This window comes from Meriones unguiculatus, chromosome 17, assembly GCF_030254825.1.
Source record: "Meriones unguiculatus strain TT.TT164.6M chromosome 17, Bangor_MerUng_6.1, whole genome shotgun sequence".
NCBI classification, from domain to species: Eukaryota; Metazoa; Chordata; class Mammalia; order Rodentia; family Muridae; genus Meriones; species Meriones unguiculatus.
Window position 1 is genome coordinate 34,380,586 of NC_083364.1, and position 25,437 is coordinate 34,406,022.

A 25,437-nucleotide genomic window follows, 5' to 3' on the forward strand; every position below is an offset into this window, starting at 1 on the left:
ACAAAACCACCCACGCTGGCCCTCTGCCACATCAGGGATATGTTGGGATAGGCGTCTGGAAAATTAATTCAAGTCCTAGTCATATTTTATTTTTAGCAGCTTTCTCTCCATTTTTACACTTTGTGTATGGGTGTTTTGCTTGCATGTGAACCACTTGTGTGCCTGGTATCCATCAAGGCCAGAAAAGGTCCTCAGAGTCCCTAAAACTGGAGTTATCTATGGTCATGAGCTGCCATGTGGGCACTAGGAACCATACCTGGGTTCTCTGGAAGGGCAACCAGTGCTTCTAACCACTGAGCTGTCTCTCCAGTTATCCCTGCCCTAGTCATGTTTAGACAAATTAAAATTATAACATGAATTATACGAATGGCAGCTTAGCTATTTAAGACAGTAAAAAATATCAATTAGTAACAAATTAATTTTAATAACTTTTTAATAACTCAGAGTTAATGTGCGTTTGTGTGTATGTTTACACACATGCCCATCAGCCTTTTGCAGAAGACTTCTGGGACACCTCAATGACTACTATAGCCACAGCAGGTGCTTCCAAAAGGCGGTCTTGATGTCAAGACTTCTGGGTGAGTCTGTGCTCCACAAGAGCAGGGTCATCCACAGCGCCAGCGTCTGCAAAGCGCCACAGGCAGCCGCGGCTACTTCTTGTCCACCTGCACAGTGCAGATGCCATTTCTGTCCAGCAGCTTCACATGTCCAGGTGCTTGTAGAGCCTACGACTCTTCTCTTTTTTGTTTCTGTTGCCGTGTTTTTTCCAGGGCTTCCCAGCTACACTCTCAGCGCTCACAGCAGCTGCAGGCACCAGGCCACTCCCAGGCTTGTAACCCATCACAGCCTGGACTCCTTTGGTCAATGCTCTGACATTCTCCTGGAGAGAGAACGAGACATGAACAGGCTATCTCCCTTAGGGCATGCGCACTGTGCTGTTTGTGCAGCTTCTGTCTCACTCCTACCCTCTCAGGCTAGGCCTCTGAGCACCCTCTTAGTCCACCTCTTTCCTGACCGTCCCTGTTGACTCTAGTCCAGAAGCTTCCAATGTCTAAAACCATCCAAAACTATCCAAATTTTCCTGGAAATTTTCTATTTTTTCTTTTCTTTCTTCTTCAGGGTCTTACTGCATAGTTCAAACAAGTCTTGAATTAATGACTGTCTGCCTCTGGAGTCCTGGGATTGCAGGTGAACACCACCAACATATAGCTTGACTCTCCACAGATGTCAGATTCAAGCTGCTCCAGCTCACATTAGATGTAGACACTCAGGAAATACTAAGTTTATTTAAAAATATGAATACAAATTAAAAAATAATAACCCATGATTGTCACACACAGTAAATTATTACCCTCAAGGGTGAAGGTTTAGATAGACATTAAATGTGACACTGAAAAACGCTAGCAGCTGCGATGAAGCGATGCCAGTTACTAAGATTTTGCTCACTTATTTGTTGTGCACGCTGTATGCGTGTGCATTGTGCACCTGTAGTGTATTTGTGCAAGTGAGAATGTGTGCATGTGGCTGTAAGAGCAGAGTGCCGACTACTGGGGCCACAGGTGTGCACACAGCACCTTGCTTGAAGCACATATAGAGATCTTCAGCGTGTAGGAGTTTACAAATATACTTGCACATGGGATATGGAGGTGGGAGAAACAGAAGTTCAAGACCGTCCTCAGCTGCAAACAGAGTTCAAGGTCAATATGGTCAAGCTGGGTGCTGGTGGTTCATGCCTTTAATCCCAGCACTCAGGAGGCAGAGGCAGGAGAATCTCTGAGTTTGAGGATAACATGGTCGATAGAGCTAATTCTAGGACAGCAAGGGCTACACAAAGAGACCCTGTCTCATTTTCCCCTCAAAAGAACAAAAAACCAAAGAAAACAAAAACCAACCAACCAACAAAGAGAACAAAACAGCAAAAAAAGAAGATCCATGTGGTCACATAAGACCTTGTTTCATCTCCTCCAAAAACAAAAAACAAAAACAACTCCCCCAAAACCAACAAAACCATTCACAACTCAGAGGAACAGACATTTCTGTGCAGGACACCCTGTGAAAAGCTGTGGTTCATCAGGAAGCGCCAGGGAGACAGAGCTGAGGCCGACCTCACTGGCTGAAACAGCACCAGCACATGGGGAGCACTGGCAACGTTGTGGAGCCATGAACCCACAGCGCTGCAGCTGGTGATCATGCTAACAGCGGCTTCTGGACAGCTGGGCTACAGTGCATAAGCTAGGCACAGCTTCACAAACGACCACAGCACTCCAGCTCTCAGTATTTTCTCACAAGATGTGAAAACACATGCTACACAAATACACACACCCACACCTAGCAACATAATCATATTGGCAAAAAAGCAACCCAAATGCCTGATAAATGGGAAGACGATCTATGGCACTTCTTTACAGAGCCTTATTTGCAATAAAAAGGAATGATGTATGGACTCATGCTCCAACACAGGTGGAGCCTGGAACAGCTAAGCAAAGGCACCACTCCATTCATGTGAAATGTCCATAGCAGACAAACCCACACACAGAGACAAGCAGGCTAATGGTTGGCATGGGGCAGGGGAGAGGAAAGGTGGCCCACAACCATCAGTTTTGAGAGTGTACACTACATGTCTGTCAGAGCCCGTCCATGATGTGGGTGCTGGGAATCAAACTCAGGTCCTCTGGAAGATAAGTAAGTGCTTTTAACCACCAAGCCACCTCTCCAGACCACCAGATAGTTACAGCAGTAAATATTTTGATTTTTAAATGTATTAGGTAGGAAGTTAAATACAGACTTTAAAAAACTTACCTGATGGAAAAAAGATTTGTCGACAACATTTTCAATCTGTTTGGATTTTTGGTTTCTGCCTGGCTGAAGTCTTATTTCTTCACCTTTTGTTTTGTTCTCTAGGAGTTGCTGGTGTTGATGCTGGAAGGTCACAGGGTCCCTTCCAGGAGGAGGGTGGCAGTACAGCAGTTTACCCTACAGAGACAACAGGAATGTCAGCAGCTCACTGGAACTGTATGACCTCCCCAAGAAGGGCAAAGGTCCTCAAAGCAATGTGTCAGCAGGAACAGGCTGGAGGAGCTTTCTGTGGTAAGCTGGGTTTGGTCTGTAGTAACTGCAGAGTCCTAGCTCTAACAAACTAGCTCCTCACAGGACCCTGGGGTTTACAACGAACCCGCCTTCTTCACGGCCTTTTTTTCACTTGTCCTTCATTTCTACTAAGTATTCTCAGTGTTCTTTATGTCAGGACTCACTAATCCTGGGAATGTTAGGTTACAGTCTGAAATCAAGATCCTTTCTAGGGGCTGGAGAGATGGCTCAGTGGTTGAGAGCACTGGCTCTTCTTCCACAGGTTCTGAGTTCAATTCCCAGCAACCACATGGTGGCTCCCAACATCTATAATGGGATCTCATGTCCTCTTCTGGCACGTAAGTGACCTACAGATAGAGCACTCATTTACGTAAAATAAATAATTCTTTTAAAAAATCCTCTCTGAGGGCTGGGGCTGCGTCTCAGTGGTAGAGGACCTGCCCAGCTTGTGTTACATCCACAGGTCACTCCTCGCACCACTAAAACAAAACACCCCACTTGGTATCAGCCCATTTCAATGGAAAATTATCTCCTTAACAGGCTACGTTAGCTAAGAACAGTGTATGGAGAGAAGGCTTGCTTAGTCAATGGCAGTCAGGATCACGAGTCACTTACTTTGACATAGTCCTTTAGGATATACCGTGCAGATCGAGGTTGGTCAGGTTGTCCGTGTGCTGTCATGAATCCTCGCATGCCTGTGAGAGGAACCCAGTGTGTGAAAGCTCAGTTAGGAGTCAGCACCACAGCAGAGCGACTGAGGTGATGCGCAGCATCTGGTCCTTTCCCACAGCCCTACAACAAATTAATCTTCTCTCACCCTAGAACGTATTTTATCAACATTTGCTAATGCAGAGCGGACTGTGCAGCTTTCTCTAATTCTTTGTTTGTCTTTTGAAACAGGGTTTCTCTGTGTAGTCCTGCTATCCTGGAGCGCACAGAGTCCATCTGTCCTAAGGGCTGGGATTAATGGCGACCAATCAAATTAAAGGTCAGTCAGAACTGCTCTGTCTACTTGGCAAAAATAATTGACGTCAGGGGTGACTGCCCTGTCCCACTGTGGCCAACCCCACTCCCACTCCTGCCCCCGTGTGAGCTAATTGTAGTTTTTGCCTTTACAAGCTAACTCCAAAAGATCATGTCACAGTTCGGCTCCCAAGTCCACTGTGTCCCTGACCATGGTCAGCCTTGGAGCGTTGTGCTCAATAAACCGTCCACTGAGTGGCTTGTGCGGCTTCCTCTGGACCCTAACCGATGCCTAGTGACCCTCTCCAAATTTTGCCTGTGATTTACAATGAGAGACAACTCACATCCATAAGCCGTCAACAGTTCTTCTGAGCTCGGAGGTCGGTAGGGGTCTTCATCTTCTCTAGGCTTTATAATGTTAATACCATAGGTAGCTTCCAAAACGTGCCGTGGGATATGCTGGCAAATGTGAATTTGTCAAGGAATCCCCTCTTGAGCCGCACCCTATGCTGCCAGTTACTTCACTGCTTCTGACACACGTTCTCTAAGCAGAGAACAGTCTTACACACCAATCATCACCTTAAATGGATCCTTTAAAATAATAAGCCAGGCCAGCTGTTGGTGGCACAGGCCTTTAATAGCAGCACTTGGGAGACAGAAGGATCTCTATGAGTTTGAGGCCAGCCTGGTCTACAGTGAGTTCCAGGACAACCAGGGCTACACAGAGTAACCCTGTCTGAAACAAACAAACAAACAAACAAACAAACAAACAAACAACAGAACCCCCCAATTCCCCAAGGCCCCCAAACCAAACCAAAAACAAGCCAGATGGCTTATAACTGTACTTTTGGCACTAGGAAGTCTAAGTTTAAGGCCAGCCTGGGCAACATAGTGAGTTCTGGCCTAGCCTGAGAAACACTATGAAACCCCGTCTTTAAACATACATAAAACAATCATTAAAATATTATTTCTGGAGCCAGGTGTGGTGGCACACACCTGTAATCCCAGCACTCTGGAAGGAAGAGGCAGGCAGATCTCTGTGAGTTCAAGGCTAGCCTGGTCTATAAAGCAAGTCCAGGACAGCCAAGGCTACATGGAGAAACCCTGTCTCGAAAACCAATACCCAAATGAACAAAAATTTTTTCTGAGGCTAAAAAGGTGGTTTAGTGGCTAAGAACACTTGCTATTCTATTCCTAGCACCTACAAAACAGCTCACAATTGTATGTAACTCTAGTTCAGAGGATCCAATGCTCTCTTCTGACCTTCAAGGACACCAGGCATGCAAGCAGTGCACAGATACACACGAAGGCAAACACACACATAAAACAAACAAACAAACAAATCTCTGAAAGAGACCTTAACAATATTACTTTAAGGAACAATATCATAAGCCAACTCTAACTCTGAGAGAGAATCCTAATGGAGCTACAAAGGACCACACCTCTGTTCCCAATGCCTACAATTATGCTGATAGAAGGCAGTGCCTCGAAAATGCTCAAAGGCTCACACACACTAACAACCAGAGTGGAGCTGAAACAAAGGATATCAGTGATATGGGTGGAACGTGATCTCTCATCTGGTCAATCGGGAGGATCCCACTGCAAATCATCTCTGCTTTGGTCGACACAAAGGATGGCATCACCAGGCCCGGGCAGTCACACAGGCAGAGGCCAGGTTCCACAAACAGAGTCTGAAAGACACACCGATGGTTATGACACACACTTAGCAAGTGAAAGAGGAGTAGTGCTGTGGTAAAGGACTGGGAAATACCTGGAAATGCTTGGTGTGGCCTGGAGTGGCAGACACAGACACTTTCTTGTTACCCATGATGGTGTTGATGGTTGAGCTCTTCCCAACATTAGGGTAGCCCACCTAGAAGAGAAGCAGAAGTTACCTGAGTGGTAGAGATGCCAGCTGAGGGCCTGGGTGCTTCTTTAGCAGATGCTCTGTATGTCTCTTCACCTTAGACTCATGTCTGACACGTGATGTAGCTATGTGCACTTTATTTCTACAGGTGTGGCTGCTGTCCCTGCAGCACACCTCATTCCCTTATGCCCAGCATGTTCCCTGACGAGGCACTTCACTGTTTACACTGCATCTTCAACAATGCGATGAAGCTAAGCACCAGACAAACAGTAATTCCAACTTCTGAGCACCTAGAAACTTGTGTGCTTTTAGTCAGGGCCCAGCAGAATGAGGCAAGCGATGTACAGATGTTTGCAGAATAGTAAGTTAAGTTACTCTCTGGATTCCCAGAGTCAAGAATTAAGAAAGGAAGGGAGGCTACTTCATTTCTATAAATCAAAGACACAGGTAGAGAAGCCAGGCTTCTAATACACGTGAAAATGAATTTTTGGATGAGAGAATATAGCCTTAAAGCTCATCCTACAGGCAGACCTTCAGCCAGAACACTACAGTAAAATGCCCTTTTACTCCAGCAGTTGTTAAAATCACTCTTATTATGTGTGCGGGCGTTGTGCCTTCATTTGTGTGTGCACCGTAGGTGGGCGATGCTCACGGAGGCCAGAAAAGGGTGTTAGATCCCTGTTGCTGCCTTGTGGGTGTTGGGAGCTAAATCCAGGTCCTCTCAACTGCTGCCAGTGCTCTCAACTGCTGAGTCATACTTTTGGAGCCTACATTTTAGGTTTCTTTATAGGTGGTGGGATATGGGTTACAGAAGAGAAAGAGGCCAAACGCAGTTAGGATTAGTTACACCTAACTTTAACCCGAGAGCTGAGAGACTCAACTGCTCTGACTTCCTTTCCTCATCCTGTTTTGCTTCCCTGGGAAGATCTTTATTATAAATACTGTCCCTAAGGACTAGTAAGTCCTTAGCTAAGATTGGACCACCTAAAGCCATGCTGTATCCTTGGGGTGTAGCACCTCTACAACCACCTTCACCTACAAAAAAAAGGAGCTGTTTTTTCCCATTTTTCTTATGTTTATGCAATGGAAGTATCTGGCCTTAATGGCATCTGATACAGTATTAGCTGGCAAGGATCACAAGATGTCAAAAGAACACCGCACTGAAGTCTGGCAACATCAAAAACTTTCTCATTCTCATCTCTCAGTAACTGAGGACAAAGATCTGAACTGAAGAAGACTAGAGTACACTTAACATAAACATGTATGGAGACAACATAAGCCCCGAGATGTTCCTTTAAGCTGGACCCTGCCTCACCCCGCCTCACCCCATGATGTCTGACTGCCTGGGTCCATGTGTAGCTCAGGAAGGATAGGGATTCATGTGGCGCTAGCTGCATGATGTACTTCATCTTACCAGCCCAACAGTTAGTTGTCCATCTTTCACCTTCTTCCCAGTGTGTAGCTTCTTAAAGAGCTCCAGCAATTCCTGCTTTGACACCAGGTGGCTACAATTGTTTATTTGCTGACTTTCTGTTTCTTTTCTGTTTTGAACCTCAGGATCCACAGTACAGTGTTCTTTACAGTCCAGATCACTGCCCTCCTCCTCCTCAGGGATGCTGTCTTCTTCTGAACATGTTTGCCAATCTTCCTCTTCCTCCTCCTCCTGGCATTCCTCATACTCACTGTCATCTTCGTCACTTGCAGACTCTTCACTGAGTGAGAGCAAATCTCTGTGGGCAATTTCACTGTCATCCAAACTGGAGTTTCCAGACTCAGTTCCGTTGGATTCGCCAGCAACGCTATTTACTTGGTCCTGATGAAGTAACAGAAATTCACAAAACTTCAGACCCATGTGACTGCACTTTTCACGCAGTGGGATAGTTATGGAAGGAGAACAGGAATATTATGCGGAAGACAGGCATGTGGATGCATAGAGGCAGTACAACAGACTGCTCAGAGCAAGCACATAGGTAGATTACCAGCAGAGTGCCCTAGGGAGGGCAGGAGAGGCAGACCTTCACTTCCGTTGCTCTGTTTCTACCGTGCTAAGGCTGGGTCCAGGGGCTTTTGCATTATGATGCAAGAACTATACCACTACCAACCTTGCTTTACTTTTATAATTTCTTTAAATAACTCAAAAAGTACCACAGACTCCTGTATGTGGAAATCAGGGGTTGCAAAATCTTTCTAGATTCGCTATTATTGTTATTGACAGGGTCTCAGTATGAAGACCAGGCTGGCCTCGAACTCAGAGATTTGCCTGCCTCTGCCTCAAAGGTTCTGAGAATAAAGGCATGCATCAAAACACCTGACTGGACAAGACTAGCACTTACTTGGATCATCTTGCTTGAAGGCAAACACTTTTCTCTCTGCGCTATCTTCCCTGGTCTAGAAATTTGAATCTTTCTATGTGTGCCCTAGCAGACAACATGTGGAATAAATAATGTGCTCAATTAGACCCCGTCAATTTTTGTGGTAATGCCAACAGAAATAGATAAGCACTAAGATGAGAGCCCCCAAAATGGTGTCTATGAGATATCTTAAGGCAAAAATTAAAAAAAAAAAAAAAAAAAAAAAAGAACAATTCAGAAAAAATCCTCAGATAAAGGATTATTAACTTAGCTTCACCGAAGGGATGAATTAAGACAGAGCTGTCTGAGGCCCTTGTCACTGCTGGAGATAGAAGTTACACATCCTCAACGCCAACTAGTTGGTGAGAGATAATGTGACCATCTGACAGGGAAATGGAGGAAGAAATTTCTTCTTTCAGTTGGAGCTTAGAGCTCAGTAAATAATGAGCTCATTCACAGTTTTTTATTTTTGTTGTTGAGACAGGGTCTCTTTTTGTAGCCTAGGCTGACATAGAAATCTATATAGACCAGGGTGGCCAGGAACTTGATCCTTCTTACTCTGCTGGGATTAAAGGTGTTCTCCACCATGCCCAGCCTGCATAGCACCTACATTCACACCCATCAAAAAGCCAAAAGATGATTGACAGAGATAAAAGAGGGAGAATTACTTCTATGTGTTTCCTAAATATCAAAGATCCCATAACTAATTTTTTTAATACACTTCAAATTGTTCTAATAAAATTTGTGTTAAAGATATAGCATCATCTTTTTGTTGTTGTTTTTGTTTTTTCAAGACAGGGTTTCTCTGTGTGGCCTTGACTATCCTGGACTCCTTTTGTAGATTAGGCTGACCTTGAACTCACAGAAGTCCACTTGCCTCTGCCTCCCCAGTGCTAGGATTACAGGCGCATTTCAGATCCTGATAAACACAGACAAGATACTACATTCTTCAGTGTGTCCTGTTAAAGTTCTCATAACCATCATGAAATGTCCTATACAACTTCCTAAAGTTTAAAAGATGTGACAATGGGCATGTCAGATTATATGAAATCACAAAGTGTACGTGTGATATGATCAAAGATTCTAAATATTTTCTATAGGCTATCTTGCAATCACAGCACTGGAGAGAGGGGAAGCCCCCAACAAAAATAATTCTTACAAATCGCCAATATAAACAAAGCACATTAATCAGAAATCAAAGTAACCCGCAAACCACTTTGAGAAAGGGCTCCAGCCCCATTACCTTAGAGTCAACATTTAGGTGAACAGTTTCTGCCAAAGCTGACCAGAAAATAACCTTCACACCTTCTCTTTCAAAGTGCGAGGCCCAGGCAAACCGCTGCTCAGCAGTCAACAAGTCTGCCTTGTTTATCAGAATCACGTTCTCCTTGGCAGCATCTATCTCCTTCACGTAACACTCCTATAAAGACAAAGGCATTTCCAGTCTGCTCAAACAATAGTTGGGTTAACCATACTGAATTTTTATTGTCCACCCCACCCCCATTTAAAATCACTTTCTCTCTTTTGATTTTTTGAGACAGGGTTTCTCTGTGTAGTCCTGGCTGTCCTGGAACTCACTATGTAGACCAAGTTGGCCTCGAACTCGAGATCTGTCTGAGTGCTGGGATTAAAAGCATGCACCACCACTACCACCAGGCTTAAATCACTTTCTTTATAAAGTTATTTATTATTTTGTGTGTGCGATGTGTGTGTACACACACCCATGCATGCCACAGCATATTCATAGGGGTCAATGGAGGACTCCAAGGAGTCAGTTCTCTTGGCCCACCTTTACGTGGGCTCAGGGGGTCAACTTAGGTCCCGAGGCTTGTGAAGCAAGTTCCTTTAGAGCTGTGACCAGGAGGCCCTTAAGTCACTTTCCACTAATCAATCCTTTCTGTGAGCTCTGGAAAGAACTGTTTCCACTAGATTTTAGTTGCCCATGAGTTTAGAAACCACTCTGCTCTTCAAGCGGAAATTATGTACACCACACATGCGTAGTTGCTTCAGGGTTCAACTGTACTACATCATTTTAAGCAATCCTTACCCCTTAGTACTACTCTGCTTTTCATAAGCTTAGCTCGTTTGTAAACTAGTATAGGTGTAATTAGGTGCGAAAAGAGAACTTAGGGAGATGGATTAAAACAGTGACGATATCCTAAATAAAAGCAAATGGCATTCAGACTGCATTCTGAGAGTTTGGTCTCCTAAAAACAAGAAACTGGCAAATGACTAAAGAAAAGTGCCTTCTAACCCAGCAGCTAGAATATGGCATGCACATGCCTGGGCTTTCTACAGATGGAAACAACTGCTGAAGCAAAACTGTCCACGCAGTGGCAGCACAAAGTTCCCGACCTCGCAAGGACAGGGGAATCTAAGTAACAAGCTATGGAAGACGTCAGGCTTGCCCAGTCACTGCTGCCCCACCTTTACTATTCCAAGGATCCAAGTCAAACTTTACTTACCAAGTCCTCACATCTAAACAGGAGTGGGTTTCGAGCATCTACTATCTGGACCACAATATCACTGGGGGAAAAAAGTGAGACAATCCGGTTACTGTACAGTAAAAGGGACCACTGATTGTAACACAGTGATTAACACAAAAACTCAGAACTGTAAAGTGCAGAGAATAAGTATTTGTGGTGAGCCCGCTCAGCCACAAACAGTACATCTACACCCCACTTCCTTCCCCTTGAGAAAGTGGGGGCAGGACCATTGTAAAAGCCAGAGGCTGAGGACCAGAGTAAAGCAGTTTCTTCTAGAAAGAGTAGGACCAATGTGCTGGTGAACTCAGCAGCTGTGGCTGCCTGCACAAGAGCTGAACAAGATCAGGCTGGTCAATATTCCAGCCTGGAGTGAGAAAGCGGCTCAGGAACTCCTCCCCTAGCCAAGGGGTACTGACATTTGAAGGCTGCCAGAGATTCAGTTTTCTTTATGGTGTGGTCCCCGGTTCATCCATCCTGCTCCAGTGGGGGACCTCACACCCATGGGCATACAGGAAGCACAAATTGGACTCAGTGGGTTATCAAAAACAAACAAATATGTATGCAGTTTTCAAATTAGAAAAACAAATTAAAAAAGGAATCACCAACATATATTAATGTAATAAGAAGTGTGTTCTGTACAGTAAGCAGTTGACATACTAATTCCTAAGGCATAATTATCCCCAATTTTAATAATGTATATCATACTTATATAATCTGTCCGCAGCTAACAGATGATGAAGCCAGAAAGGGTACCTAGTCAGTCTGGAGCAGAGGCCATGCTCTTCATCATGCCATCACTCCAATTCAGATGACATTTCATGGCTAAAACTTCCACTACGACTTTTATTAACTTCTGGTCAGGGAAGACTATCCTATCTACCCCAAGGTGAAGTTTACTAAATGTGTAGACTCTGATCTGAATTCATATTAAAGACCCCATACTAACCATATGTTGACAGCTCCCGTTATAAAAGCACTTAAACACAAGACTGTCAAGGAGGAGAGCTTATAGGTATAAGCTTATAGGTATAAGCCAACCACCACCCACAAGTTCTGAGAATGTATTTAAACAATAAAAATACAACTAAGTGTCAGCTTGAGGTGTCACAGAGAAACACTGATGTCAAGATGGATGTCTGTAACATGTAAGAGGTGACAGAAGACAGCTTTCTGAAGTTGACAGCAAACCCCTCCAATCCAGCAAGTGTAGAAGAAGCATTCGGGCCAGCGCAGTACCGACAGTGCAGCATTTTCCTCCTCAGAACACTTACTTCCCTTCTCTCAGACGCCCCTCCTTTCCTTCTGCCTCTGTGGCTAGGAAGATGGTGAGGGCCAGTGGCTACCACTGGAAACAGAAAAGCTGCAGAGGCAACATCCCTAAAAGCTCTCTCCAAACCCTAATTTGGTTGGCCAACTTTATTTTTTGAGACAAGGTCTCTCTGTATAGGCACTGAACTCTATGATGGTCTCAAACTCAGAGATCTCTCCCAAGTGAGGCAATTAAAAGCATACATTTGCTCATTTTTAATAAACCATTTTAAACATCTCTAAGCTAGTTTCAGTATTCTCTTCTTCAGGGTAATACTCACTTTCAAGCCAAATTAAGCTAAATGGCTGCAAAAACTAACAGCTGAAACCACAATAAGACAAGCAAACATTAGCTCTATCTACCAACACAGGGAAGGAATAAACAGTTTCAAATCAGCAGGAAGGAGACATCTCGGACTAGCCTGTTGGAGGTGGTTAGGCAACAGTAACAGTGGAAATGCCTTACTCGAACAGAATGTTCTTTGCCTCATGCCTCAGCACTTTCCTGCATTTCCGCTGTGTTATATATAAATTCTTTTTGATAACTGCTGTTGAAATTAAAGAGACAGATGGCTTAGTCAGCCAGTTAGCAAACAGGAGACATCTGCTATAGGGAAGACATCAATAAAATATTTCCTATTAAAGATGTGGCAGTAGTCACTTCACTAATATTTCTGGATAACTCAGGTCTATTTCTATGCGATACAAACCATATTGTGTGATTAAAACATACTGTTATATTAAGGAACGGGTTGGCAAGATGCCTCGGCAAGTAAATGCTCTTGCTGCCAATTCTGATAACCTGAGTAGACTCTGGGACTCACATGGTGAAGGGTAACAGTTCTCACAAGTTATTCTCTGACTTCCACAATGGCGGTCAATGTCCATCCCCACACTGCGTGCACTCTTAAATAATTAAATATAATAACACATTTTAAAAGGAAATATAATAAGAGCTCAGCAACAGATACTGCACTCCAACTAAACTTACAATTTTCAATATGTACAGGCTCACTGGGGGGAACCAAAATGCTAAGTTGAGGGCATAAAAGAAAATACAGTGCCACTCTGTTAGTCATGGTACACTGAATGTATATAGCTACTTTTGCCCCCTCTTACAATCTACAAGAACAGAAGTCACGACCCTCACAACAGCCACCAGAATCGCCTCATCAGTGAGAACAATGACTGCTTGTGCCCCAGAGGCCCAAGCAGAGTTAAGAACAGAACTGTAACGTGTCTGAACAGTTAAGTTCCCAGGTTGACTTTGCTGTTCCAACTCAGACACCCAACAGCATTCCTCTACCCCAGCAGCAGAGGGCTGGGGCTTACTACAGGTAAGAAGAACCAAGAGGTTCTCCAACTGAAACTTGGGCATGGGACAAGACAGAAAAGGAAGGTGCTGTATGCAAGAGGAAGGAAAAAGATAAACTGATCTGTAAAGATGCTCCTATCAGCACTCTGGAAATCCTTCCTTCCTTCCTTCCTTCCTTCCTTCCTTCCTTCCTTCCTTCCTTCCTTCCTTCCTTCCCTTTCTTCTTCCTTAGATTTCTTTCCAATTTGTTGCAGCATGTTTCAAGGTGTATTCTAACAATTTTCTAAATTTCATTGTTACCTGTCAATGTCTCTCCCTCTGCCTCTAATTTTATTAATAAGTCTTCTCCCTCATTTGGTTTGGTAAAGAATTTGTTCATCTTTATCATTTTTCAAAGAATCAACTGTTTCACTGATTTTTTTCTGTTTCCATTTAATTATTTCGGCCCTGATCTTATTTCTTTCCATCTTTCTACCTACTGATTTTGGGTTTGGTTTATTCTTGTTTTCCCAAAACCATAAGGTATACATATATATTTTTAAATTTTTATTTGTTTTTACATATATGAATGTTTGGAATGTATGTATTTCTGGAAACCACAGGTATTCCTGGTGCCCATGAAGATTAGAAGAGGGCGACAGATTCCTTGGAACTAGAGTTATAGATGGTTGCGAGCCATCAATCATGTGGGTGCTGGGAACAGTCAGTGCTCCAAACCACTGAGCTGTATCTCCAGCCCCCATGAGGTGCATCTTTAAGCTATTTGAGTTTTGCTTTTCTCTTGGACTTTTCAGGCAGGACACGAAGGTGCTATATAGCTAAGGGATGAACCTAAACCCTTCTGAAAAAAATTTTAAGGCTGTACATGTTGGCACAGGTCTTTAATCCCAGTTCTTGGGAGACTAAGGGAGGCAGATCTCTGTGCCTTCAAGGCCAGTCTGGTCTGCAGAATTCAGTTCCAGGCCATCTAGGGTGACAGAGAGAGACCCTCTCTAATAACAAGTAAGCAAAAATGAAGACTTTTAAGTTGTGTGTGTGTTTGTGTATGCATGTGTGTGTGCCACAGCGCACATACGAATGTCAGAGGGTAACTCCAGGGAACTACTCTTCTTTTTACCTCTACAGTTTGAGTGTCAAGATTATAGAAAGGCACTACCACAGCATGGTAGCATGAATGAGAACGGCCCCATAGACTCATATATTTGAATGCTTGGTTATCTGAGTGTCAACTGAGTAGCTCTACTTGAGAGAGAGATTAGGAGATGTGGCCTTGTTGGAAGAACTGTCACTGCAGGTGGACTTTGGTTTTCAAAAGCCCAAGCCAGTCCCAGTGTCTCTGCTGCCTGTGGTCCAGTTGTAGAGCTCGCAGCTGCTTCTCTAGCACTGTGTCTGCCTGTGTGCCACCACACTCCCCACCATGACGACAATGGACTAAACCTCTGAAACTAAGCCAGTCTCAAATGGTTTTATTAAAAAAAAAAGTGTCTGTGGTCATGATGTCTCCTCACAGCAACAGAATTACTGCTAAGACACATGGCCACTTTTATGTGGTGCTGAATATCAAACCCAAGGCTTTGTGCATGACAGACAAGTACTTCTATCAACTGAGCCACAGCCTTAGACCTTGCTCAGGTTTTGCTGTTGTTGTTTGTTTTGGGACAGGGTCTCACTTTGTAGCTTTGGTTGACCTGGAGCTCACTGTATAGAGCAGACAGGGCTTGAACTCAGAGATCCACCTTCCTCTGGAAAGCTGGCATTAAAGGTACTCACCACCACATTCCTCCCTCCCAACTCCTTAACATAGGCACTTAGAACTGGCTTCTCCTATAGATTTGGGCATGCTGTGTTTTCATTTTCATTCTCTCTCCCCACCCCACCCCCGCCTTTAGGAAATAGACAGGGCGATGGGCACAGCACTGCATGCCTATAATCCCAGCACTCTCACTCTGGAAGCAGAGCCAGGGGCAGGTGGATCGCTATGAGTTCGAGTCTGAGGCCAGCCTAGTCTACAAAGTGAGTGCAGGACAGCCAAGGCTACACAAAGAAACCCTGTCTCACCCCCTCCCCAAATAGATAGATGGATAGATAGATAGATAGATACATACATACATACGCAGATAGATAGACAGATAGGGGCTTGTGAGACAGCTCAGTGAGTAAAGGTGCTTGTCATCAAACCTGTTGTCATCAAACAGTGAGTAAAGGTGTTTGTCATCAAACCCAAGTTCAATTCTCTAGGTCCCACATGGTGGAAAGAGAGAACCAACTCTCTAAAGTTGATCTCTGACCACATATGCATGTGACACACATGCATAATAAAATAAATGTAAAATAATAATAATAAAACCTGACAGGTCCTAAGGAAAGACAAAGATACAAACATCTTGGAGTATTCCAAACAAATACAACTGACCCCTGCCCAGTCTCCCTACAGAGAGGTTCAGCACTAGGCAAACTATATCTAAGTAGGCAGGCCTGTCAATCAGCTTTGTAATAATCCATTCTTAAATATGACTGCATAGCACACATCAGTCATTTAGGGAAGTGTCCTATGTAAACAGCAGAAAAAGGCCGGAGAAAAGACAGTCTGAAACAAAAGGACTGTAGGCAAGCATGTGGGTAGTGTTTTCCATCAAGGCTGACAGTGCCATTCTGCAAAGCTGTGACCACTTCTTTTTGGAAACAAGCAGCATACACCCTCAAACGCTACGGAAGCTCTTTCAGACACCTCCTCTCAGCCCCCACGTCACAAACAGCCTTCCATCTGCCGGGTGGCAGGCACAACGGCTTTAAAACGCTGAGGCATCCCTCATTCCTTCTCATGGTTTTAAGAATATTCACAAAGTACTGCCACCATCACTATCTAACTCTTGAATATTTAAGATCCTAAGGAGAAATGTGATTTTTTTTTTACAAGTTAAACTCAAGTCCCAATTAAACAAAAATGTGTCTGACTGTTCTTCCTAGGTACGTTTTATGTATTTCAAAAAAACACAATCCTAATGTCTCTTACTTAAAACCACCATTTCATGGATAAGGTTTACTTACTAAATGCTTAAAAGTAATTCAGAAACTCTGAGGAAAACACGGCTTTCTAATCATATAGAAGAGAAGCAGAGAATGATATTCAAGAATTCTCTTTGTTTACACATGGAAAAGAATGAAAGTCTTCCTTCTACTCCCAAATCATCAAAAAACCCAAATACAACTGATCCCTGCCCAGGCAGTGGGGGTGCATGCCTTTAATCCCAGTACTTGGGAGGCAGCAGAGGCAGGCACATCTCTGAGTTCCAGGCCAGCCTGACCTACAGAGCCGCTCCAGGACAGCCAGGGCTACACAGAGAAACCCTGCCTCACCTCTCCTGTGCTGTAGCGCCACTGCTGTCTGTGTGCAGTCACATCGACCTGGTCTTTCACTGGGCGCCGTGTGCTCTGAGCTCAAGCTTCACTTCACTTCTTGTGTCCCTGGAGCTTCCTGAGCAGTCGCTCCTCACAGCACACACCTCTGCGCTTTCCCATGCTCTTTTCCATATTACCAGGAGGAACTCAGTGTGTGCTTGCTGAAATAACTACAGGTGCTCCAGAACTTACCTTACAAAAACATTTTTTTTTTTTTAAGATTTATTTTTATTTTATGTGTGCAAGTGTTTTGGCAAATGTATGTCTGTGCCCAAGTGCACCTGCAATGCCTTGGAGGCCAGGAGAGGGTGTAGGCTGCACTGGAACTGGGGTTAGAGAAGGTTGTGAGCTACCACGTGGGCGCTGAGAACGGAATCCAGGTCTTCTGTAAGAGCTGCAAGTACTCTACAATGTATCTCCCCTGGCACTGAAGAGCGAACTTAGGGTCTCACACTTGCTGGGGAACCACCCCAGACCTAAAAAACACTACAGTTTAAATGGAATACAGAATTACACTTTCGAGTTTCTTTTTTCTCCCCCCCCCACCAAAAAAAAATAGGGTTTCTCTGTGTAGCCCTGGCTGTCCTGGAACTCTCTCTGTAAACCAGTGCTGTGTGTGTTAAATTATGTGTGTCTATGTGAGAGCATACAGGTGCCCGTGGAAGTCAGGCCCTGAAACAAGAGTTACAAGTGGTTGTGAGCCATTTAGAGTACGAGTGCTAGGAACCAAACTTGGGTCCTCTGTAAGAGCAGCAAAGGCTCTTAACTGCTGAGTCATCTCTCCAGTCCCATGTTTTCAGGTTTTTTTTTTTTTGTTTTTTTTTTTTTTAATTAATTCTGTTCTCTGACATTTTCAAACATGCATATAATGCATCCAGATTACTCTCTCTCAGGTCCATCCCAGCCCTATGAACACCTCCCCCACCTTACTAGGTAGTCCTTTTGCCAGACTGAGACTTTGGTTTAGTTTTGTGATCTATTTATAGTTTCATCAGGACTACTTTCTGTTTTTCATAATTCTCAGTAGTTCACTGGGTGGATCGAGTGGCTGGAGAAATGTCAACACTGGGTCCAGTAACAACACTGCCAAGTCTTCATTAAACCAGGAAAACAGGACTCACCTTCTCTCAATGACCCTCCAGAGCTGGCGCCAAAAGTCCAAATTTCGTTCGAAGGGAGTCAGTATCAACTTTTGTTCCTCTTCTAGCCTGGATTTAGAATGAGAAGTTTACATCTCTGACTGACCATAACAGCTTTAAAGAACCATAAATACTCAAATTTATTACATTAAGAAGATACGTATCAAGTACTATAAATTATTGTTCATGGTACTGGGGATTTTACCTATGGTTTTGTACATACCAAAGGGCTCTACCACAACTACATTCCAGCCTTCTTTTACTTTTGTACGCTAGGAAGACCTTGAGAACTTGCAATCTTCTGTTTCAGCCTTCTGAGAAGCTGTGATTACAGGCCTGCACCATCAGGCCAGGCTCTGTCCAATTATTTTAATATGCCTATTGTTGAGTCAATACGAGAATAAAATGTAATTGTATTATAGTTCACCAAAGTCAAATTTTATCCTAAGCTCTAGGGAATTTCTCTCTCAAAACTCTTACTGGAAGAACGCTTAGAGGAGCAACTCTGGGTCACAGAAGGGAATTAAAATAGGAAAGACTGGGCCAGAGAGATGGCTCAGTGGTTAAGAGTACTGGCTCCTCTTGCAGAGGACCCACATGGCAGCTTACAACCACTTAGAACTCCAGTTCCATGGGAACTCATGCCCTTTTCTGGCCTCTGCTGGCACTGTATGCACATGGTACACAGACACATACTCAGGCAAACACACACACACACACACACACACACACACACACACAGCAATAAAAAAAAAGACCAGGAACAGATCAGAATAACCATTAAGTGCCTTTGTGTATAGTGCATGCAGCAATGCTGTCTGTACACACACCAAAATGCACTTGTAAACACTACCACCCTCTCCCCCCACTTAAAATTGCATTTTATTTACTTTGTGTGGATGTTTGGAGGCCAGTGGACAACTTGTGGGAGCTGGTCTCTTTCCCTCATGTGGGTCCCAAGAACTGAACTCAAATCACCAAGCTTAGCAGCAGGTCCTTGTACCTGCTGGGCTATCTTGCCAGCCCCAGTATTTCTCTTTTAAAGAAATTAAAACTTCAGGAGACAAGTGGCAGTGCAATCTAAAATGCCTGAACCCAAGGCTTCCAGACAGATCTTTAAGTCCAATACTCACCGAACAAGCTGGCGTCTCCATTTTAGGAAGTTATCTTTTTCTGCCTGTTTCAGTTCTTCTGGGCTAGTTTTTCTGTCCCAATTTGGTCTGAAACAATCATAGACAGAAGAAACTTTATATATAAGGTACCAAAATAAGAGAGAATCTGAGTATAAATGGTGGCTGAGAAGGCAGCAGGAAAATTATGAACGACTAAGAATACAGTCCGTGGCTATGCCTTCTTTTCATGTTCTTTTTAATTACTTTCCTTATTATTTTATGTATATGGCTGTTTTTGACTGCTTATGTGCCTGTGCACTGTGTGCAGTCTGGTGCCTGAGGAGGCTTAAAAAGGGCGCTGTGAGCTGCCACATGCGTGCTGGGGACTGAATCTGGCCCTTTGGAAGAGCAGCTGGCGTCTTAACCACTCTTAGCCCAGCCTCATGCTGTCTTCCAGAGATCCAAAGTCTTCTTCAGCTCACCTCCTCGGTATACACAAGAACTGCCTGTTTTCTTCATGGAGTTTCTTAATTCTCTGGCTCTCCTCAGAAGACAGCAGTCCAGTTCTAGCCTCAGGGAGCACAAACTTAATATTAAGCTTCTCTGTTCACAGAAAAGAAAAGTATTATTAGCCAAGATGCAATTTAGAGGCTGAGGGTGTACCTTAGTTGCTACAGTGCCTGCCTGGTGAGCATAAAGCCCCAAGTTCTATCCCTAGCACCTGTACCTGGGTTTACTGTACACACCCGTGATCCAGCACCTGGGACTGGTAGGAGGATCAGGAGTTCAGGAGTTCAAATAGAGTTCAAGGGTAGTCTGATATATATATTTTGATTCTGACTCAAAATCCTAAAAAGGCAATTTAAGGTACTCAATGCTGATTATTTTGATAAGCTTGAAAACTAACCACTTCCTAAAACAGAATTTAAACCTTCTTAGATTAATTTTTAAATGAACTTTTCTACAGTGGTAAGAAAGATAGTGAAGATCTTTGAAAGAAAGATCTTCACTATCTCAATAAACTTCAAAAATCTAGGGACTTCTTCTGGTACCATGTTACAAAATTCTATAAGTAAATGTATTTCCTGGAAATAGAAACAATGGGATAGAATTATAAAGATTCATTTTAACCAACTTCCTCATTTTACATAGGCAGAATAATTTTAAGCTAATGGGAATCAGTGTAGAGGCCAATATTTAGCAAAAGGTGTGTTCCGTTTAGAACCACTGAATTAGTATAGGTATAACTGATACAAGATAGGTATTAATGGTTACCATTAGTGGCTATCTCAAACTTAAACAAACAAAAACCAAGTGATCTTGCATGAACTAGTAGTAGAGAGAAGTGTGCTCTAGGACTTTCACCCTTGGGCTGCTGGGGCAGTTCCTGTTTCACCCCACAGCCACTACCTAGTCTGCATGAGAAGACAACCCCAAGGAGGCAGCTACACTTTCTCCTGAAGTGGCAAGTGAAGACTCCATTTCAAAGCTGCAGAACATCTTCAGTAACAATCTTCACCCTGAGCAAAGACTGCAGCCTGTTATTCCTACCAAACCACCACAACACCAAGTAAGACCCTGCACAGTCTTGTAACCCACACTACTGTTAACCTACCAGGACTCTCAACCATATCAACTGCACTAACAGCTAGCCTCTCCCCATACTGATGCTTCTGTGGTGTTAGCTGTTCCTTCCTTCTAAGGGTTATGGCCACTGCACACCCACTGAGCCCCTTGATTTCTGCCCTTTGCCCAACCTACTGTGCACCTTTGTTGATTTTCCCTCTTTTGCTAGTTAACTAGAAGTACTTGTACATCCACTCCTTAACCTCCACGGGATTCCTTACCCTAAACACTACCTACCTGTCTTTCTTGCTCAGGCATCATGAGAGGCCACGGTAAACGGCACCACAAAGTGGCTACCTGGCATGGCAAATGGCCAGGCCGAGGACTGCTCAGACCCCAGCCTTCTCATGGAAGGAGGAACTTGTTCTAGCTCTTGGTTTATCTGCCCCAGTCCCTAAATGGCAACTTTTCTGCCTGTCCCTCATCCTGAGGATAGCCTTGTCACCCACCTTATGACAGGGAAGTGGAAGGTGCTAGCTGTGCACCCTTGCTCCACACGCCCCTAGCTGTGCACCCATCTTCACTACCCTTCGTCCTGCCTCAGAGGAAGCTGCCCTCCCCCCCTTGCACAAGCCGACTCTTCCAACTGTTTGTAACCCCATTCTATTCTCAATTCCCTTCAGACTCAAGCTGCCCCACCTCCCCATTCATCTGTTTTGTTTTGAAATGTAACTTTCACTACACAATTGCATGGTAAGCTCTCTTTGTAAACCCTCCCCCTGACCCACCTTTGACCTTCTCTCTATTCTTGCCACTCTAAGTCTCTCTTTTGAATTACACATGTAGTATATAGCTTTCCAAATTGCTTTTCATAATAGTTGCATGGTGGTGTACACCTTTAATACAAGAAGATTAATCTCTGAGTTCAAGGCCAGCCTGGTCTACAGAAGGAGTTCTAGGACAGCCAGGGCTACACAGAAAAACCCTGTCTCAAAAAACAAAACAAAATAAAATTCAGCTTTATGGGGGCAATCCACGTTTAAAGAGAAGCCTCAAAGAGAAATGTTTACCCTTTAAGTACTTTCCATTCCCTACTATCTTTGTATATATCCCTCCTCTGGACTTTTCATATAACTAGAAAATATAATCATGCTTGTATTCTTTCCTGTTGATGGGCACTGAACCATGTCATTACCTGCCTAAAAACCTGTAAAGGAACCCTACACCCTTACCCACTTTTCTTAAAAGACAAAAAGCCCCATGATGTATTTCCTTCTGGAGAGTCTGGAACTTGTATGCAGAGCAGGCTAATCTCCAAACTACTGACCTTTGCCCACCTCCGGCTCCTGAATCCAGGGGTGAAAGGCATGTGTCACCACGCTTGGCCTTCTCTTTTATTCTCCCTGGAATTTGGTCCTTGCCCACCTCCTCAGTGTCTGCTCATTACAGCCTGTCCCCTGCACCGGCCAAACCAAACTTGTAACACTTTTCTGGACAAAGTAGACTGCCATTTCACTTCTTGTCTGAATGCCTCTGCCTGCCTATTTGTCTTTTGCAATGTAGTCCAAGCTGGGAACTTAATATCTGTAGCCTAGGCTGGCCTCAGACTCCTGCCTTAGCCTGCCCAAAGGCTGGGATCACAAGTGTGCACCACTATGAGTGGCTGTCTTCTGCCTTACGATCTACTCATCATCCAATCTTCTGTCAGATAGAAGCTATTATGAGCTCCATCTTTTAGGGCCTATAGTTTTTTACAGACTTCTTTCAAAACATATAAAAGAAAATTTTAAATAAATAAAATGTTATCTTTAAAAATCATTCTGTGAGAAGCCAGCACAATGTTTGAGAGTAAGTGGTGCTAAATAAAGGCATTTTGAACAAATGAATGAATGATTTGCTAGGCAGCATGACATTTATAATAGTAACACCTACCATCTGTCAGCTAGAACACATGCACACATAGCACTGACTAAACACAAGGTCCCTGACAGCAGCAAGGATATGTTTTGAAGTTGATATGATGATGTACACTCTGAAGGGTTTTTGTTCTGTGTTTGAACCATGGTCTCACTCTGTAATCTTGGCTGGCTTAGAATCAATACAGATCAGGCTAGCCTGATTCATAATTTATCTGCCTCCAGAGTGCTGGGATTAAAGGTATGTGCCACCATACCTGGCATCTTTAGGCGTTCTTTAGAGCTGAGTTTAAAAAAACAGTGTGGACTTTACCTTACAGCCCTGGAGTTTTCCCATACTGCTCTTGGATTAAAGACAGCCTAATATGATGTGAGCAAGACGGCAGTGTAACCAGTGTCACAGGCACTAGGTAATACACAACTTACCAGCTACGAACTCAGTCCCTGCAAGCTCTGCAGTTGCAAGAAAGTCCTCAAGGGAGCTCTGTTCCGTCACTGACTGAAGATTAAGACGACCCCAGTCATAGCCGTCATTGAGTTCACTCGTGTGCAACTATGAACAAAACACAATGGAAAGAGTAAGGCAGCTCTCTTCTTTTCTTGGCACCCAAAAACAGCTCTAAACTTTGCTGGTTTATGTTCTCAAGGTGGTTTGACCCTTCTAGAATGTACACTACTAATAACTAAACCTAGTTAGGCTGGAGTCATAGTTCAGCAGAATACCTGCTCATAGCTTTCAAGGGCATCAACCAACAATGTAAAAATCCAAGCTCAAATATTTAAATGAATACTTTCTTACCTCAGCAAGGGCACTTCCCTTTCATCATTTAATTCCATTTCCAGACTGTTTTGAAGGAAATTTTATTGTATCCTCACTTTTAAGAAACTGGGGTTTAAATAGGCAAACTGATTTGCTTACAGTTGTAAACTAAACAGAGGCGTAGAACTAGAACCTAGACTGTCTTGACTCTGTCAGACAGTTAAGCATAAAAAGTTTCCCGTAAGGACCCATGAGAAGGAACATTTTAAAGTCAGGCATGGTAGTGCATGCTGTGATCGCAGGAGGCACTAAGACCACAGGTCTAAGGGCCACCTGGAACTGGGTAGAGATCTGCTCCCCACTTCCCCTTAGTTTCTTCTGTCCCACACCCCAAGGGATGGAAGACTATCTTATCTGGGACGACCACTGTGGGGTTGGGGAGAGCTAGTTGCAAATGCTGTCAGGTTGATTTTCTCAAACAACCTGGAATTTGATAAACACCATCCTAAATTATATGCTTATTACAGATACAAATACAGTTTTTAAAAAAGAAATTAAGGGTCGAAAGCTTAGAACTAACGACAAAAAGAAAATCGGAATACGGATTAGAATTTGATTCTTTATATTTAAATTCAACCTCCCCACTATTTCCCAAAGGCTAGTACATTAATAAGCCACTACAGCATCAGTTGAAATGACTGGTGATCAACTGTCCAGACTTGAATACCGAGACTCTCACGTGTGTTCCAAAGACTATCTGAGGAAACGGAGTGGTGCGACAGACATGCAGTCAAATATTAGCACCAGGGATAAACAACTTCAGCCTGAGAACTCAGAATGTTCACAAGTACTCTAGAGAATTAAATTGACAACTAGAACAATAAGCTCAAATCAAACCATTTATATTCACTTTTTTTTTTTTTAAAGGACAGTGACCCTGGCAGGTCTTAAATTTATTATGTAGACCAAGCTGGTCTCAAACGCTTAGAGATCTGCCTGCCTCTGCCTCCTGGGTGCTCCGATTAAAGTAATTTCTATACTTCATTTTTTTTAAGGCTCCTCCTACGATCTTCTCTAAGCTTCTAGAGACAATGTTCACTCCTTTAGCTAAAACCCGAGTGGGTAACACAGGGAAAGCAGCACTCGGAGTTAAGCTGTTTTTCTGATGGGATCAACCACTGCTGGAGGATCCATCCTCTAGATAATTAAAACTGGAAAACTGAAAGAGCCGAGCGTGTTGGCCACAGCTTGTAATCCCAGTACTCTGCAAGCAGAGGCAGGCAGACCTGGGCCAACCTTGGCTGCATACGGAGACTGTTTCAAAGATTTTAGATGACAAGTTGTTTTCTTTTTAGAAAATTTCCAATAGCGCCCATGACTTCCAGAGCAAAGACCAAACACAGGCAAACATTCCGACATGAACGGCTCTTCACATTTTCACGTCCATTTCTTCACCCCAATAGTCTCGTTTTAAAGCCCCATTCCCACGCCCCACTGTGCCCTGCGCCTTGCTGGGGCCTGCTTCGAAATCCTGTTCAGGAATGACTTCTGACTCCAACTTTTGTAGCATGGAGGTTCTCAGAACGAGACGGAAAAATATGGATGATACTGATTTTCTTACCCAGGAGTCAGTATGACGGTGGCTGCGGCTTCGCTGGGTCTGCTGCCGGATAAGTATCCGGCCCAGAGACCCACCACCCGGCGCTCTCCTCCGGCCCATAGCCACACACCAGCGGCACGAACCTCCTCTGTGAGTGGGGTTTCTGATTTCCTTGACTATAAATTAGGAAGTGACGTGTGGGCGAGTCCAAGTAGTCCGGGTCCGACGTACAGCTGGGGAAATGGAATCACTTGTTTCAGAATGATTTTGGTAGGTCTCGAGTCCGACAATTTTATAGAGAAAAAAAGTAAAAACTGTTCTGGGTCCTTCTTCATAGCTACCCCCGCGACTGTTTCAATTTTGATAGACTGACCTACTTAAGACAATGGTACATTCCAGATTTGTACGTCAGTGCTTAGGTCCGGCGGGAAACTGGAACAACTGGAAAATATGCCCGCCCAGGTTTACAAGACCAACTCCGCCTTCCCCGCGGCTTTCGTCAGGAGGGGGCGGGGACTCGGGTGAAAGTCGCTTCAGTGGCTCCGGGTGGCTGGCGGTTTCTGATGCC

At 43.9% G+C, this 25,437-nt stretch overlaps 1 protein-coding gene across 1 annotated transcript; it reads right to left on the reverse strand.

The window, feature by feature from the left end:
- Nucleotides 1–415: 415 nt before the first annotated feature.
- On the reverse strand, nt 416–25,050 carry Lsg1 (large 60S subunit nuclear export GTPase 1). The gene is made up of 14 exons (XM_060370187.1): nt 24,891–25,050; nt 22,936–23,062; nt 19,510–19,630; nt 19,049–19,135; nt 17,898–17,984; nt 10,734–10,794; nt 9,512–9,688; nt 7,332–7,730; nt 5,822–5,923; nt 5,596–5,741; nt 4,395–4,516; nt 3,703–3,782; nt 2,800–2,973; nt 416–880 (listed from the first exon to the last, which is right to left on the reverse strand). Exons 1-14 carry the CDS (start codon nt 24,987–24,989, stop codon nt 701–703), a joined length of 1,962 nt encoding a protein of 653 aa, XP_060226170.1. The 5' UTR covers nt 24,990–25,050; the 3' UTR covers nt 416–700.
- Nucleotides 25,051–25,437: the final 387 nt, after the last annotated feature.